Below are 16,164 nucleotides of genomic sequence, written 5' to 3' on the forward strand. Positions count from 1 at the left end.
CCGTCTGGGAGTCATCAGCAGTTGCTTCTACAGTTAGTGACTTGGGCCGATGATTCAAACGTTCAAAACAAGGGTACCAGAAATATGGTACACATTAGCAGGGATCATGTTGCTACGCAGAAGCACTTCAAAGATACACTGGCAGTTAATGATGGTTAAATGCTTGTCATGTTTTGGTTTAATGGAGCGAAGTCATGCAATACAAAACAAATTAGGTAGACGTGGGCTCTTGCCCCGGCTGGAAGGAAGACTAGCTAGCTCACGATCATACGTACGCGCAAGGCATTTTCTTGCCTCTCGCGGGGGCTCATACAGAGACAGACGTTTAGAGCGCGCTGGCGGTGCGCACACGCGGCTGCCACTGGTAGGCGCCGTGGTGGTACTGGAAGCCGACCTTGTTCACGAGCTCGTCGCTCTCCTTGGGGCCGCGCGAGCCGAACTTGTACGGCAGCGGCTTGACCTTCTGGGTCTCGATCTCGTCCAGCATCGGGGTGAAGATCTTCCAGGCAGCGCGCAGCTCGTCGTCGCGCACGAAAGCAGCCTGCTTGCCGCGCAGCACGTCCAGGATCAGACGCGTGTAGGCGTCGGGCACCTCGGTGCCCTCATAGCGCTCAGCGTACGACAGGTCCAGCTCGCTGGAGATCGCCTGGGTCTGCAGCCCCGGGCTCTTCATGTTCATCTTCATGTACACGGCCTCGTCGGGCTGCAGGCGCAGCACCAGCTCCTGCACGGGGATCTTGACGCCCGGGAACATGTGCTCCGCTCCGGGGGGCGGGCGGAACTGCACGCGGATCTCACCCTTGCGCTCGTTCAGAGCCTTGCCGGCCTTCATGATGAACGGGACGCCGGCCCAGCGCGGGTTGTTGACGTACATGATCGTCGTCGCGAACGTGGGCGTGACCGAGCCCTTAGGCACGGTCGGGTCCTCCAGGTAGCCGGGTTCGTTGCGCTCCTTGTCGCCCTCGTACTGGCCCAGCACGGTGTTCTCCAGCTTAATGGGCTCGATGCAGTTGAGCACCTTGACCTTCTCATCACGGATGTAGTTCGAGTAGTCCTTGCCGGCGGCCAGCACGGGCGGCTCCATGGCCACGAGCGACAACACCTGCAGCAGGTGGTTCTGCATGACGTCGCGGATGATGCCGTACGAGTCGAAGTAGCCGCCACGGCCCTGCGTGCCGATGTCCTCCTTGAAGGTGATGGTGACGCTGGAGACGTAATTGCGGTTCCAGATGGGCTCGAAGATGGCGTTGCCGAAGCGCAGCACCAGCAGGTTCTGCACCATCTCCTTGCCGAGGTAGTGATCGATGCGGTAGATCTCGTCCTCGCCGTAGAGCGCGCCCATGTCCTGCGACAGCTTGTTGAACGAGTCGAGGTCGTGGCCGAAAGGTTTCTCCACGATGAGGCGGTTCCAGCCGCGCGACGTGAGCGCCGCCTGCTTGATGCTCGTGCCGATGGGCACGAACACCGTGGGCGGGATGGCGAAGTAGAAGAGGCGGTTGGCCACGGGGGAACCCTGGGCCTCCTCGAGCGCCTCCATCTCCTTGCTCACCTTGCCCACGTCCGCGGCCGAGTCGTAGCTGCCACTGCGGTAGATGCACTTGGCGAGGAAGGCCTCCTTCTTGGCCTCGGCCTCGGCAGTCTTGGGCTTGATCCACGGCGCGATCTGCGCGCGGAAGTCCACGTCGCTCTTGGCGCTGCGCGCGTAGCCCACGATGACCACGTGCTCGGGCAGGTAGCCCGACGAGTACAGCGCGAAGAGCGACGGGTACGTCTTCTTCTTGGCCAGGTCGCCCGAAGCGCCGATCACGAAGATCGTGAGCGCCGTGTCGAGGTACTCGCACGCGTTGTGCTCGTCCACGGTGGGGAGCGATTCGGTGCTGTTGCTGGCGGAGAGGCTCATCCTTCTGCTGCTTCTGTCTGCGTCTTCTTCTTCTCCGTGGACTCGGCTGCGGCCCAGGGTAAATCGGCGTTTGAGCTGCGAGAGCATTGCCGAACTGGGCGGCCCCAAGCAGCCTGAGCAGTGGCCGACGTCATTTCACGTCTCGCACGTGTTTGCATCAACAGATGACCAGCCGCTAAAAGGGAGTGAGTTAGGCCATTTCCACCTAATTAGGCGCGTATTTAGGGCAGATTATGCGCCACCCAACACCAATAGCCCTAGCCTTAACCCGCTGAAGATCTGCGATTGGTCCAAAAGGAGCAAATCCAAGTTCAACGTGCTTTAACCGGAAAGATTCCGTCCGCCCTTCGGAAACGCAACTTGTCGCCGAGGAGAGCACCGGCACGAATCACCCCTCGCAGTCCAGAAGACACTAGCGCCTTCACACTTACCCTTCGCCGACGCGTGGCAGCTCGCATTTCCTCCCTGAACGATAAAGGAAATCTTGTAAATGGAGGAATCAGTTTTTTTTGGAATGGGCTTTTCGAGTTTAAAACCCAAAACCTGAACCGGAAACATTTCCATTGAGTTCTTCATTAAAACCCAATCAAAACACTTCCACCTCGGTTTTTTTTTCAAAGCTGATGACGGGCCAAAATTGGTTACGCTGCCGTTTTTTCTCAACTTTTCAACCAATGACCAAGATGGACATTTAGCATGCTTAAACGTCGCTGATTACGTAGCCCCAACGTACTTAAGCGGACACTGAGAATCAAGCGATCCCATGAAGCGCTCCATTGCACGCCGCGCCGTCGCTGGTGACGCCTATCTCCGGGCCTGCTGCTTGTGTGCATGTACATCTACTGCCGTCGCCTCCACCGTGATACAGTGTAAACGTATTATCCCGGAGCTCCGACTGCATTCCTAGCAGGGGCTGCGCACACTCCGGTGACGAGCTACATGAAGTCGTCGCCGCAGAAGCGCAGCGATTTTTCGGTGGCCGCGTGCCTAACCTCGCCGCCAATTCCCCTCAAAACCCTTACCGCCAACTCGCAGTGCAGGGCGCTGTCATTTGTAACAGATCGATCGGCTGAGCGCCTCCGCTAGACATCTTTGCAGAGTCTGAACAGCACGTCACGGTGCGGTGGACCGAGCCTGCCTCGGCCTGCCTCCCTCTGGACACTGCAGGCCGCCACTCAGCTGAGCTGCAGCCTGGAACCAGTCACGCAAAAAACTAAGTGGTTGTCGAGATGCTTGGCGCGCTGGCACCTCTCGTGGCGAGCAGGGCAGAAGCGCCCAAAGTGTCGTGCTTCGGGATGCCTGCGTTCATCACGTAAACCGGAGTGAAGTCCCTCGTGCCGAACTTTCTAGACTGGTGAACCCTCTGCGATGCGAAGCAACGCTCCTTCACGTGACATGTGCTCGATGCGAGGCGGAGCCTTTTGGTACAGCTATGCGTAAATCGATTGGGGCAACCTCTATATGAACGGGATTACCAGCACTATACCTATCTAACACGAGTAACTTAATACGACTTGGACCTACTGGCTATTGATACGGAGGCGGCTTGGGCCTCGGTGCTTACACGGACCGGAACATGTTGTGCTCGGTCGCGTACGGGGAGGAGACGACGCTCTCGGAGCTGTGCTCGTCCGAGATGCGGAAGTGCTGTGTGCACAGCCCTTTCCGCCGAGCCTTCTTCTCGCAGCCGGCCATGGAGCAAATCTTGCCGCCGCCGTGCTTGATGCAGAACCCATTGCCGCGGTCCTTGGACGAGCAGCCCTCCTCCTTGCAGAGGCGCTTGCCGCCGTGGCTGTGGCACAGGTTGTTGCGCTGCGAGACGCGCTCGCAACCCTCGATCTTGCAGTACTTGGACGCACGGCTGCGGTGCGTGCCACTCGCGTGGCTGGGCGAGGCGCGGGGCTTGACCGGGTACATTGCGTGCTGGACTGGCGAGGCGTCGGCCCATGAGCGCTTCTTGCCGGGGAACGACGGGCCCATGGAGGAGCTCATCTGCGGGTACGCCTCCGGGGAGGCGAAGGCGGCGACGCCCGGCAGCGGGGCTTGCGGCATCGCAGATACGGACAGCACGCGCTTGGCCATGTTGGGGCTGATCATGGCGCGCAACGAGGGCATGGGCGCCAGATCGCGCGACACGGGGCTCAGGCGCGGGTGCTGCGGCGACGGGGCGACCGAGGATGTGGGCGAGGTGGTCTGCATCTGCTTGAGCAGGCCCTCGAGAGAAGGCAGCTTGGGGTTAATGCTCAAGTTGAGCGGGGAAGTGGCGGGCTGGTAGGCGGGCGACTGCGCGGACTGCTGCTGGCGCTGGAGCTCCTGCTGCTGCGCCTGCTCGGCGGCGGCGAACAGCGCGAGCGGCGGGTAGTCCGACAGCGACTGCTGGCTGCGCGGCGCGACGAACGCGGGCGCCAGGAACGGCTGCGGGCCGCCGACGGCAAACGATGGCGAGGAAGTGGTCATGGCGGCGTTTCTGCTGTGGGGATTCGACCACTTGACGCTCGGAAGGCGAATTCTGAAATGGCACTGCTGCTGGAGCTGCTGCTGCGCGGTGTCAACGGCGCGGCCGCAAGCAGTGCGAAATCAATCGCGCGTGGATTGCGCCAAGCGGCGGCCCGCCTGGTGTGCGCCACACGAGCTCTCTGGGCGCTGGTCTCCGGTATCTTGCGCTTTGTATGGGCCCCACGCGGGCGCCATTGCGCCATTGCGACACCGCGCTCGATTACGAGCTGCGCCAGGAAGAGAAGGGGCGAGGGTATGATGGCACGCTACCGCCTGTTGGCCTGCTGGCTGGTGCTGGAAGCGCTCGATACGAAAGGATCCGCCTTCCGCGGCCAGCAGAGCCCGAAAAAGCGGTGATCTCGGCCTTCAGTCGCCTGCAGCAGCCTCCTCCGCCTCGCCGCCAGCGCCCCGCAGCCGCCGACCGTCCCGCACCGCAGCCGGCGGCAGCACTTGAAGCTGGTTCGGCTTCTCACTCATCCGCAGGCACCGCGGCCCCTTTGACGCTTGGCTGGCACCACGCACGACTGGCGACTGGCGGAGTGCCCTCGCTGTCCCACCTCGGTTGGCAAAACCGGACCTTTTCTGCCGCTCCACACTGGGTGATTGCGTTGCCCGCTCGGCGTTTGCGAGAGCCCGTCACAATGCCCGCCAGCAGGGTTCCGCTGCCATCGCCTCCATCCCCGCCTCGCACGATATTAGTACAGTCGCCGCAGTTCGAGCTCCATCCAGCAGGAGCGGCGCGCCATGCGGGCTGCTGCGCTGACCCAGTTCGCTCGTTAGCGCCGCCGCCGAAGCGCTTACGAGCCATTGTTCCGGCCACATGAGACATGCTGGAGGAGCGCAATCAGGGCGACAGTCATTCACGCCATTTGCAGCCTGTGATTGCGCGCAGGTCTGATTGGCGGACGTCTGGGCGGCGCGGTGCCTGGCTGTACCGCCAGGCACCGCACCGCCATTTCGCGTCGTTACTCACCAAAAGAGCTGGGCTCACCGACCGCGCCATGGACCCCGCCGCAAGGTCACCACCGCCACCGCCACCCCCGCCTCCATGAAGGCGCGCCTTCGAGCACAGCCTCGGTGGCGCTCGCGCGCGTGGCGCCGAGCTGAAGCCCTGAATCCAGCTGCACGATTGCGGCGGTCACTTCCGACCGAAAGGTGGAGTAATCGGCCTATCGAGAGCGAGCACCCGGATGCGATTTGAGTCAGCGTCGCCGCTCCTTAGCTGGGCAGGGTGCTGCTGCTTCTGCAGCGGTGGTGGCAGCGGCGGTGGTAGACTGCCCCGGATGCTCACGCCACACCCAGCACTTCCCAGCCGTTGAAGCTAACGCTGCCGCCTCACCACCGCCGCTAAACCGGACCTAGCATCCATGCGGGCGAGCGGCGACCGTCACTTGCAAAAAAATCCGGTGTGGGGAGAGAGATGGGCCGCACGCACCACGCGGATTACGTTTCGTCGGAACATCGCCTTCAGTTGCTCCAGCGCAACTGAAGGCGTCGTCAGCAGCTCAAGGGTTCGGGGAGCCCGCCAACCGGCTCACCTGATATTACAGTACCGTAAGTGACAGATTCCGGAAGCCATTCCGGAAGCACTCTACATATAGCGATAACCATAAAGGGTTGGCAGTCGCACACCTAAATTCTGTCCACTTATTATGCTTTGCAATGCGTTTGTCGCTTTCACCTAGTGTTTTGCCCGAGTTATAATATCTGGCGCCCGATATAAAAACAGATGGCCACGAACTCGACCAAGTTATTTTCACCAGCCTCGATATCGATATCGATTTACGCTATCTGTGGTCGAATTGCCGATCCAAAAACGCATTCGGGCAGATTTATTTTAAATCGCGATGGCTGTGTACGGATTATAATGCCGTGCTTTATATATATAATATTCAATTGGACACTTACATCTGGACACTTGACGAGTGGTCGCGCTGCCGATCTGTCGAAGCACCGCAGTTTCCGAAAACCTTCATCGTGCACAAGTGCAGCATGCACTATCCCGACTACCGTTGACGAGCTGTTTTTCTTATGCATGTGGATGGAATCTGTATGCAGTATGGTAGCGATATATTTTGGCCTAACGTGCGAACACTGCAACGTTGGTACAAGTTGTTTTTGACCGATGGTGTGGTTGATGAAGGGGATCGATCTAACCGCTCGTCGCGTTGGCCGAGTGCCGCGGTTGCCCGTGTTCGAAAGTACGTGAAAGCCCACCCTACGTTTTATTTAGAGGAGGTACAAAGGCACATACGAAACGCTTTTCCTACAGTAAAATGGTAGCGTCGTATCAGCATGTGGTCTTACATGGCGGGGAGCTGCTCGCGCCACAGAGAAGCGGAAAGCCCAGTGTTGCGGGAGCCGCTCGTGCACTCACAGACGAAGCTAACTAGCCGTTAAACACGTCCAACAGAGCCGTACCGGAGTAGCAGTTGCCGGCGACGTTACCTCGGTGTCCTGTGAACCAACGATGCGCCCGTTATGTTAAGTAGGAAGAGGTTGTCACGAGTCCTTGCTGGTGAAAATGGAACTGCTGACATTGTAGAGATAGATGTACAGCTGAAGGCTATCCTATCGAAGTTCCGTTGCCTCGATGGTCTATCTCTATGATGTGCATGTGTAGGTAAGCTTCAAGCAGTTGTAGACGAAGCTCAGGCAGTTGTCTGCTTGCGTGGTTCTCCACTTTGTGTCTTATCTGGTAGCTCACAGTCTTCCCCACGCTGGTCCTTGTAAGGAACGATACGCCGAATGTGAATCGTCTCGGTGTATCGCCCCTTATCAATTACCAGCGTCCCGTTGTCGCGAACGGCAAGCACCGTATACGGGCCGTCGTACAGCGTGGTCAACTTGGAGGTGATGTTGCCGTCGCGCTTCAGCAGGATACGATCGCCTGGCTAGTATGCCCATGTACGTCTGCGTGCATTCTCACGCAGGTTGTTCTTACGCACTTGCTCTACCTTTCGAGTGTGCTGTGCTTTCCAGTCGGTGGTGTGCTCGACATCAAAGATCATGCCTCGACCGAATGTCGCTTGCGCTGGCGAGATACCAAGCATGGAGTGCACCGACGCTCTCAATGCAAACTTTTCATTATGCAGGAAGTTCTCCCATTCTTCCTGTGTTACGATCTGTTGCGTTCTCATCTTGTCGCCGATCACTCGATGTAGTCTCTCGATGATGCCGTTGGCCTGTGGGTTACGTGTCGTTGTTGGCACCGCTGCTATGCCCTAGCTCTCAAATAGCTCGAAAAACGCCTTTTTAAACTCGGTTCCTTGATCGTAGATCACGCGACCAGGGCGGGGGTATCTGCATAGCCAAAGCCTATCAAAGATGTAGGCGGTCTCGTCACTGGATGCGTCGGCCACTGTTTGCATTTCTACTAAGCGCGTAGTGGTGTCGACCATTGTGACGGCTCTGAAGTTTTGCTTACCGAACTGCCCGATTGAGTCGATGGCCACCTCGAACCATGGCCGGGTTACCACAGTCTTCTCCGGCAGTTTGCCGTACTTAACCGTAGGGTGCTTGTTCTTGGTGCAGATCAGGCAGCTGCGCACATGCTGCTCGACATCACGTGCCATGCCGACCCACGTCAACGCATTATGCATGGTCTTCAGCATGGCCGTCGTACCCGGGTGGATGAGCCACTCGTGGTAAGCGGCGATGATGGATGTCTGTCAACTCGAGGGGATAATGATACGGCCCGTGGTGCTGTCCACTTGCAGCTCCACGCCGTTAATCTCCTTCGTCGTTGCGCCTTTCAGCGCCTCCGTGCCATCTCGCTTCTGAGTACGAGCAATTTCGCGAAGATTGACGTTGCTGAGTGTGGTTAAGTCCATAGCAGCGGTTGCAACAAGTGCATCCTGCTGCTGACCGCTGGTTTCGTCTTCACGGGGTAGTCGTGAAAGGGTGTCAGCGACGACATTGGGTCGCTCCTGAAAACTCAAAACTCATTTTGCGTGTACTAAACCAGACGTAGAAGGTTCGTCGCGTGCTTGCTGATCGTACCATTTTGGCCCAAGGAGGGTCGATTTGTACGGGGTCGTGTCACCGGCGTACAAATTGGGTGCCCGTACCATGCGTCAAAGATACGCATGTCAAATGCCTTTCATTCTCGAACTTGGTTCAGCATGGTCTTGCCTAACTCATCTAGTGAAGATGCGCCGCCGCCCTCTAGCTATGACTTCCCGTTAACGCAACAAGCACCGTCTGCAGCGACTCAAGCGTCTACTCCTGTTCCCACGCCTGCAGCTAGCTTCGATTTCGCTTTATCGCAAGTGACGCCGCCAGAAGTTTCGCCCGCAGAAGCTCCGATCGGTAATGGCTCGCCACTCACAGCCCCTACTACTACTAGCACTCCACCAGCATCTGATCAACAAACGCCTGACTCAGCACCGCCTGCAACTGCATCGACAAGAAGCGAGGGCCGCCGTGGGAGACGTCGCCGCACAGCACCAACTGCGACCCGTGGTGCTGGCTTCTCGCCAACTGAAGTCCGTGATCTTCTCGATCTTATTGATCACTACAAGCCAACTGGGCGAGATGAATGGGACACCGTTACGCGGGAGCACAATGCAAACTTTCCTGGCGTTCGCCGCACCACAGAAAGTCTACGTAGGACGTTTGCCAAGTTATACAGGACGAATATGGGCACAGGCAACCCTTATATCCCCGAGGAAGTCGAGAGAGCTATTGCACTAACTGCTGCCATCACGGACCGTGCGGATATCACTCAGGATGATGACATTGAGGATGATGCTAACGGTCTATTTGACAATGACAACGTAGACGATGAAGGCGCCGAGATTGAGGACGTGCATCCCGAAGCTGAGACTTCAGCAGGCGTTCCTACTGCGCGCCCTTTAGTGCTTCCTCGTGTACAACGTGCAGGTACCCACGACGGTGACGATGACTTATTAACCGTAGCTCGAGCGATGATGCTGCAAGAGCAACATCAACGCGAAGTTGATCGTGAACAACAGCGTTTGTGGCGCGAAGAAGACCGCCGCCAGCGTGAAGAGGACCGCCGTCAACGTGACGCGGATCGTGCCGACGAAAGAGAGAGAAGCAATCGTCTGTTCGAGTTGTTGACTATTGCCCTGGTAGGTGCAGCAAAATCCCTGCAAGAAAAAAGTAGATTATCACAGTAAGTCTTCTACGTCTCTTTGCAAGTCGGGCATGTAAACAGATCGGAGTTGGTTAATGCCTACTAATCTAGCTCGAAGGTTAAAAAGCAGCGCACATGTGTCCAGGATAAGTCGTCGTTCACCTCGCTCTTCATGTTCCATTCGATCTTTCAGTCTCGGAAAAGAACTCTGGAAGGCCCTCATTCCCCATTCAGCCGCTTGTCTTGCCGAAGTTGCTTGGCGCAGCATGACGACATCTACAGGTGTCGCTGCCACTCCAAGATAATCTTGGCTCGATTTAATTAAAAAGGGATAGTCTCCTGCAGAAAACGCGGAATCTACAACACATCTTGCTCCACACTGCTCATAGATGCTCTGAAGCTTGTGGTATATGCCACCCCACTCAGATATCTGAGAATCATGAAGCGATTCAGGCGCATTTAGCGCGCACGCTGCAATCGTTCCATCGGGGACAAAGACACATACCTTTCCGACGTAGTGGTCATGCTTCCAGCCGTTGTAGAACATGTTATGCATGATGCAATCACCGCTCTGCTGTACATATAGTTTGAGACCATCGGCGACCCCGAATACGTCGTTCAACTGGGGATACTTTCTGTGGATTGCTTGTTGATAACGCCGAACATCGGGTAGACAAGGCATCTTGATAGCAGCACGCTGATCCAAAGCAAGTACGCGGATTAAAATGCTTCGTCCAAACCGAATGAACAAGGAGCAGACGGATGCCGTTATACCAAACATCATGCAGAGAGTAAATTCAGAGCCTCTTGTCCGTGTCCATGCCAATACGAGGGCGAGGCATTGATATGCGTCCAAGCTTCGAGGCCGACCATGCCTTGAGCCACTTAGCGATGCAATTGCTGAGCCAGCCTGTCCGTAGGGAGTAAATCGTTTGTAGAGCACCTCAAAATGCTGTAGCACGTAGTGAAACGCGGGGTGGTCTAACCCCGTGACTGTGATCAACGCTGGATCGTCACCAGAGCCAAACAGCACGGAGAAAGACGAAGTTGCTGGCGGCTGAAGTGCAATACGAGCAATGCGACGGTCGCGCTCGCGTCGACGGCGACGCTCTAGCGTCGAGCGATACGACTGGCGGTGGTGAGACCGGCGGCGGCGCTGAATGATGGAGAGAAGCAGCAATGCGGGAGCGATCATTGTGTCCTTGGACCGCGAGTGGGAAGTACGCAATTGGGTTTTCAGGAGACAACGCAGATTTGGTAAGAGCAAAACCGCCCAAGCTATGCACTAAATTTGGTACTAGCAATTTGGGTTTTCAGGAGCGACCCATTGTTTTCACCCTTCACGTAGTGGAGCTTTGGCCCAAACTCCTCTATTTCGAGTCGCCAGCGCAGCATGTGAACGTTGTTGTATGTTCCGTAGGTCAGGTTCAAGTGATCAGTATGGATGTGGACTTCGTGTCCCAGTAGCATCGTTTTGTACTCTTGTAGTACTAATTTAATACTTAGTAGCTCCCGTTTGTTCGCGGGGCATTTCTTCTGAGCGTCATTGCACTTTTTAGACCAGAAGAAAATAGGTCGTCCCTCCTGCGAAATCACGGCGCCCAGTTGGTAACCAGAGGCGTCGGTGTGCACGTGGAACGGCTTGCTGTAGTCGGGGAAAGCCAACTCGACCGTCTGCATCATTGCGGTCTTCATGCGAGCAAATGCAGCTTCATGTTCATCGGACCACCGGAACGGAACAGTGGGCGACATCAGCGCCGTCAAAGGCGAGAGAATTGCCGCTCGTCGTGGCCACATGTCCCTGTAATAGTTTACCATTCCGAAGAAACGCCACAACTCACGGCGTGTGCAGGGCGACGCGATCTTTGCAATTGCTTCCACCTTGTTGTGTAGTGGCTGGATCCCAGTAGTGCTGAACCGGTAGCGCAGGTAGTCTGTTGACGTTGTGAACAGCTTCGATTTACGGGGGTGAATTGTCAGGCCAAACTCCTCGAAGCGCTCGAACACAAGTCTCAGCAAGTCCACGTGCTCCTCGAAAGTGTCTGACGGAATTAACACATCATCCAGGTACGCCCAAACTCCATCCAGGTCACCCAGCATCATATTCATAATTGACTGGAACTCATCGGGTGCTGTGCTTACTCCCATCGGCAGGCAGCCAAACACAAATTTCCCCCACGGGAACACAATGGCCGTGACACGACGGCTAATTTCATCGAGGATGCGTGCGTAGTAGCTCATGGGGATATCAAGTGATGATATGTACTTAGACTTGCGGAACTGACGTAGCAAGTTCCCAATCACTGGCAGCGGGTAGAAGCTGCGAAGTAGTAGTCGATTGAGTCTGCGATAGTCACATACCAGTCGCACGAATCCGTCTTTCTTCGGAATCACGAACGCCGGTGACGCCCACTCCGAATCATTATTGGGGAACAAAATACCAAGCTTCACTAGTCGGTAGATTTCTCGCTTAGTTGCCTCGAGATGCACTTGTGGGATCGGATACGGGCGACAAGCAAATGGCGTCGCTCCCGGTTTCAATGGGATAACGTAAGGCCTGGCATTGATCTTGCCAAGACATCCCGAACAAACGTGCGAAAACGCTGCAACCAAATGCTCCACTCTCACACGCTCAGCGGCTGAAAGCATCTCACCGTCAATCATGATGAGGGGGTCGAGAGCCTTGACTAACTCTGACACGGCGACCTCCACCATGGTCTCAGTGTCGGGCTCCGTCGTGACCACCTTCGCAGCTGGAGGCGGAGCGTCAATCAACGGAATTGTGGCGATGCGGGCTCCAAAATCAGGGAATAGCCTCGCGGCTAGACCTCGATCTCAGACCACTCAACTCAGAATCTGAGATTAGATCTCAGATCCCAAGCTGGGTGAGGCGTGTGTTCCTCACTCTTGCAATCCCTTGACTTGGTTCTTCCTAAGGCTACGCTGTGGGCCCAGACTTGCGTCGGCCACACCAGCTGCCTCCGAACTCGACAGTTCCCATATGCCCCCAGACGAAGCTTGCTCCTTGCTTGGAAGGCCCTTGTACGCACGTGCTGAGTCCGCTATGCCCCGTTTTCTTGAATATAAACACGTTCACTCCACACACACTTAGTCCACTTCTCTTCTCAGGCCCTTGGACTCTGCGCCTTAACAGCCTCCTCCTTGCTCAGCGACTCCGGCTTCGAGTCGCTTCCAGTCACAACACTTCCTCCGGCGGCTCAGACTGAGAGCCGCCCAACGGTCTTCACTCGCCCCTCAGACCAGAGTGGCCCCGAGAGTTGGCTCGGTCTGAGCCTGCCTTGATCCAGGGTTCTCGCTCTGCACCCTGGGACTTCCGCGCACCACGCCTTGATGTAGGCGACACAGCGAAGCTGGGAACCACTATCCCAGACTATTCGCGCCACACGGATACCACTAGCAACCCCAGAAACCACTATCCCAGGTGTTGTTCTGCCGAAACCTCAGAGCGGAGCACCTTCCGCCCGAAAATATGAAGCACCGCCAGGAAACCAGCCAACCAGCACGAAAAACCAGCAAAACCAATGTCCCGCGTGTGGAAATACAACAACGAAGGCAAACCGGGCCGAAACACGAAAAGGCTTGGTTGTTGAACTTGAATTTATTTGGAGTTAGCTGAGCTTGACCGTAGAACACTCGTAGCGACTCCACTTGACCTTGCGCGCGCCGCCGGGGGCAGGGACTTGGTCCCTGTGTAGCAACACGCCCGTCGGCGCAAGACGAACTCCGCAGCTTGCGGTCTTCGGGGCAAAACAAACTCTGATTATTATCATGCACATGCACATACAAAGGGCCTATCAAGTAAGGGTGCAAACATCTCCTGGGTACACCTTGAACAAGGGTGAGACACCCACTAAACTACTGGCTCGGCGGCGCCCGTGAATGCGTGTCGCTGTCTTGGCGTCCTTCCGCTGGCCTGTCTGGGTCAGTCATCACTTGATTACACTGATTACACCTGGGTGCAAATCAGTGATATCCTGATTACGCCAGGATCTTGTGGCCGGGATTGGGCGGACTTGGTCTGTCATCACCTGATTACACTGATTACTCTGGGTACAAATCAGTGTGTAATCAGGATGACGCCAAGATTCTGCGGCTCCCGTTGGCCCAAATCCATAGGCGACTGGTCAGGCCGAATCTTGTGTGCCCGACACCAGGGGCCGAAAAGCCACAACGGGGCGACCCTTCAGAGCGACCTTCCAAGCGGCAACCGCCAACTCCAAAGAGCAACTACCGCAGCTCCCAGACCGGCAATGTAGCCATCGCTTGTGTACCCACTTCATATGTGAGACCACGAAGCCGCACTTCAGGCCCTGCAGGCACGCCGTAGGCTTTTAGTCACGTCCTAGGCTCGGAGCGTCAGCTGTCTTTCACCAGTTGCCACTTATCCTCACGAACATCGTGCATCTTGACACCAACTTGCGCCCACAATCACCGTGTCTCAGTTTTGGCACAAGTTGAGGGACTGCTGGGCTGAAAACCTGAGCTGGGGGCAAAAATACGATGTTGATTCCATACCCCGGCTGTCCAACCGATTTGACATGTCTCAATTCTGGCTCGAATTCTGGGACTCTGAGGCCGGGAATCTGAGCTGGGGGCAAAATTACGATGTTGATTCCATACCCCGGCTGTCCAACCAATTTGATGAGTCTCAGTTTTGGTTCAACTTCTGGGACTCTGAGTCTGGGAATCTGAGCTGGGGGCAAAATTACGATGTTGACTCCATATCTCAGTTGTGGCACCCCAAAGCCGAGATGAAATCAGACGCCGCACGCCATGCCCTCTTCCCAGACCCCAAACTGCACCTCTCAGGGTCTGGTCCACAGGCAAACCTCAGACCGAACTCCAAATCACCAAGTCTCAGACTTTTGCCATCATTCTCAGGTCTCAGAACTCCGGGCGTTCCAAACTGTGAGGTCACCAATCTGAGACCTGGGGTCTGAGACTTAAGCAACCATGGGACTTCAAATCACAAACCCAGAAAGCCAGGGCTCAGCTCTTCGCCCAGAGTCCGATTCAAGGCCTGGAACCTCAGATCTGTGGCCTCTAGAGCGATTCTCAGACCTCAGACTCCAGACCGAATTCAAATCTCAGACCTGGGGATTCTGGGGTCGCCGCAACTCGACGTTCGCAGAGCTCAGTTTCCAGATGTAGCCAGCACAACTTGAAGTATGTACAAAAACCAGACTTGGGTCAAGAAATATCCACATTTCAAGTGACATGTGGCCGGTACGTGGTAGGGTTTGGGCCTCTGACTGATGGGTCCTGGCCAAGAATTGGCTCGGACCTCGTCACAACCGTCCCTTATGTGCGCTGGGTCCAAAGAGATCATTCTCGAGTTGGCCCCGGCGCACATAACCGGAAGATGCCCACACTCGCCCCGTCCCGGCCGCGAAATCTCTTGCCGCGGCTCCCGGGTCTCGGGCCCAGCCATTTCGTGAACAGTCCGGAGTCACAGAACTTCACATTGCAGCGCTGGCACGCGCAGCACATTTTTCGGATGGCCGACGACCACGCGGACGACCAGCGGCTCCCCGCGACATCGCAAGGTGGCGGTGGACAAGACGCGGGGTCGCGGGGCGCTCGTGCGGCTCCCACAACCTCCGGCAGCGTGTCCACGTCCACAAGCAGCACGTTCATGGCCTCTGGTAGCACTCCCACGGCTTCCGCCTCCGTGTTCACGGCGACGGCGACCTCCACAAGCGCGTTTGCGTCGTCGGCGACCTCCACGAGGGCGCACACGGGCTCCACGACATCTTCGGCAGCTTCCAGCATGTCTCCAGTGACTCCAGCATCCGCCTCGACGGTCCCGCGCTCTGCACCGGCACTGCCGGCTTCGCAGCCACCGTCCGGCAGCACCACGAGCTCCTGCACGTCGATCACACCGCCATCCGCATCCACGACGCTCGCATCAGTGAGCACGGCAGCTTTGACGCCACCGCCAGCGTTGCAAACGCCTTCGGCGACGTCTCCGGCGGGGCCACGGCGGTCGTTCACGCTCTTCAGTCCCTCGCAACGCCACCCGTCGCCCGTGCCGCCCACCATTCGGGTCCCCGCGACGCTTGACGACGTGGAGAACCGCGCAAACCTCGTTGATGGGTTGGATGGGGTCGCGCGCATCGAAGATGTTACGCGCTTCTCGAGCACCGAGTTGGCGTGGTTGAGCAGGATGGCACACGTCACCGCTTCGCAGGACGTGATCCAGCCAGTCGCTTCCGTGCCGCTGAACTTCTCGGATCCAAGATCGCGTATTCGCTTCGAGCGAGAGACCGTCCCTCTGGTGCAATGTTTCGGCGTGGAACACTTCGCGCGCCGCGTTGTCGGCACGGCCCAGTGCTTGCAGCGCGTGCTGAACTACGCTCAAGCACTCGAGCGTCCCAGTCCCGGTGGTGCGGCCCATATTCAAGTCGGGCAGCTCTCTGCCGAGATCAATCGGCTGACCGTGGAGCTGAAGCGCGAGCGCGAGCGCCACGCTCACGAAATGCGCGACTATCAAGGATCTCACCAGTACGACGCTGCCGCAGCCGGGCGAGAACAGGTGGTCCGTGGTGAGCTCCAGGCCGCTGAGGCTCAGCTCAATTTCCAGCTGTCCGAGAACAAGAAGCTTCGGGCTCAGCTCAGGGCACAGCCACCAGCCCCACCTCCGGCC

At 57.1% G+C, this 16,164-nt stretch overlaps 4 protein-coding genes across 4 annotated transcripts; all 4 read right to left on the reverse strand.

Moving 5' to 3' along the window:
* Window positions 1–325: 325 nt before the first annotated feature.
* On the reverse strand, window positions 326–1,900 carry IUM83_12702 (glucose-6-phosphate dehydrogenase; the record flags this gene model as incomplete). Its single annotated transcript, XM_067937346.1, has 1 exon — window positions 326–1,900. One exon carries the CDS (start codon window positions 1,898–1,900, stop codon window positions 326–328), a length of 1,575 nt encoding a protein of 524 aa, XP_067790370.1.
* A 1,560-nt stretch (window positions 1,901–3,460) lies between these two features.
* Window positions 3,461–4,357, reverse strand: IUM83_12703 (WRKY transcription factor 19; the record flags this gene model as incomplete). The annotated part of the gene is made up of 1 exon (XM_067937347.1): window positions 3,461–4,357. The coding sequence occupies one exon, from the start codon at window positions 4,355–4,357 to the stop codon at window positions 3,461–3,463; it is 897 nt and encodes a 298-aa protein (XP_067790376.1).
* Window positions 4,358–9,306: 4,949 nt separating this feature from the next.
* On the reverse strand, window positions 9,307–9,678 carry IUM83_12704 (uncharacterized protein; the record flags this gene model as incomplete). Its single annotated transcript, XM_067937348.1, has 2 exons — window positions 9,307–9,510; window positions 9,601–9,678. 2 exons carry the CDS (start codon window positions 9,676–9,678, stop codon window positions 9,307–9,309), a joined length of 282 nt encoding a protein of 93 aa, XP_067790478.1.
* A 1,097-nt stretch (window positions 9,679–10,775) lies between these two features.
* On the reverse strand, window positions 10,776–12,212 carry IUM83_12705 (Pol Polyprotein; the record flags this gene model as incomplete). The annotated part of the gene is made up of 1 exon (XM_067937349.1): window positions 10,776–12,212. One exon carries the CDS (start codon window positions 12,210–12,212, stop codon window positions 10,776–10,778), a length of 1,437 nt encoding a protein of 478 aa, XP_067790377.1.
* Window positions 12,213–16,164: the final 3,952 nt, after the last annotated feature.

Source organism: Phytophthora cinnamomi, assembly GCF_018691715.1.
Source record: "Phytophthora cinnamomi strain GKB4 chromosome Unknown Contig46, whole genome shotgun sequence".
NCBI lineage: Eukaryota > Oomycota > Peronosporomycetes > Peronosporales > Peronosporaceae > Phytophthora > Phytophthora cinnamomi.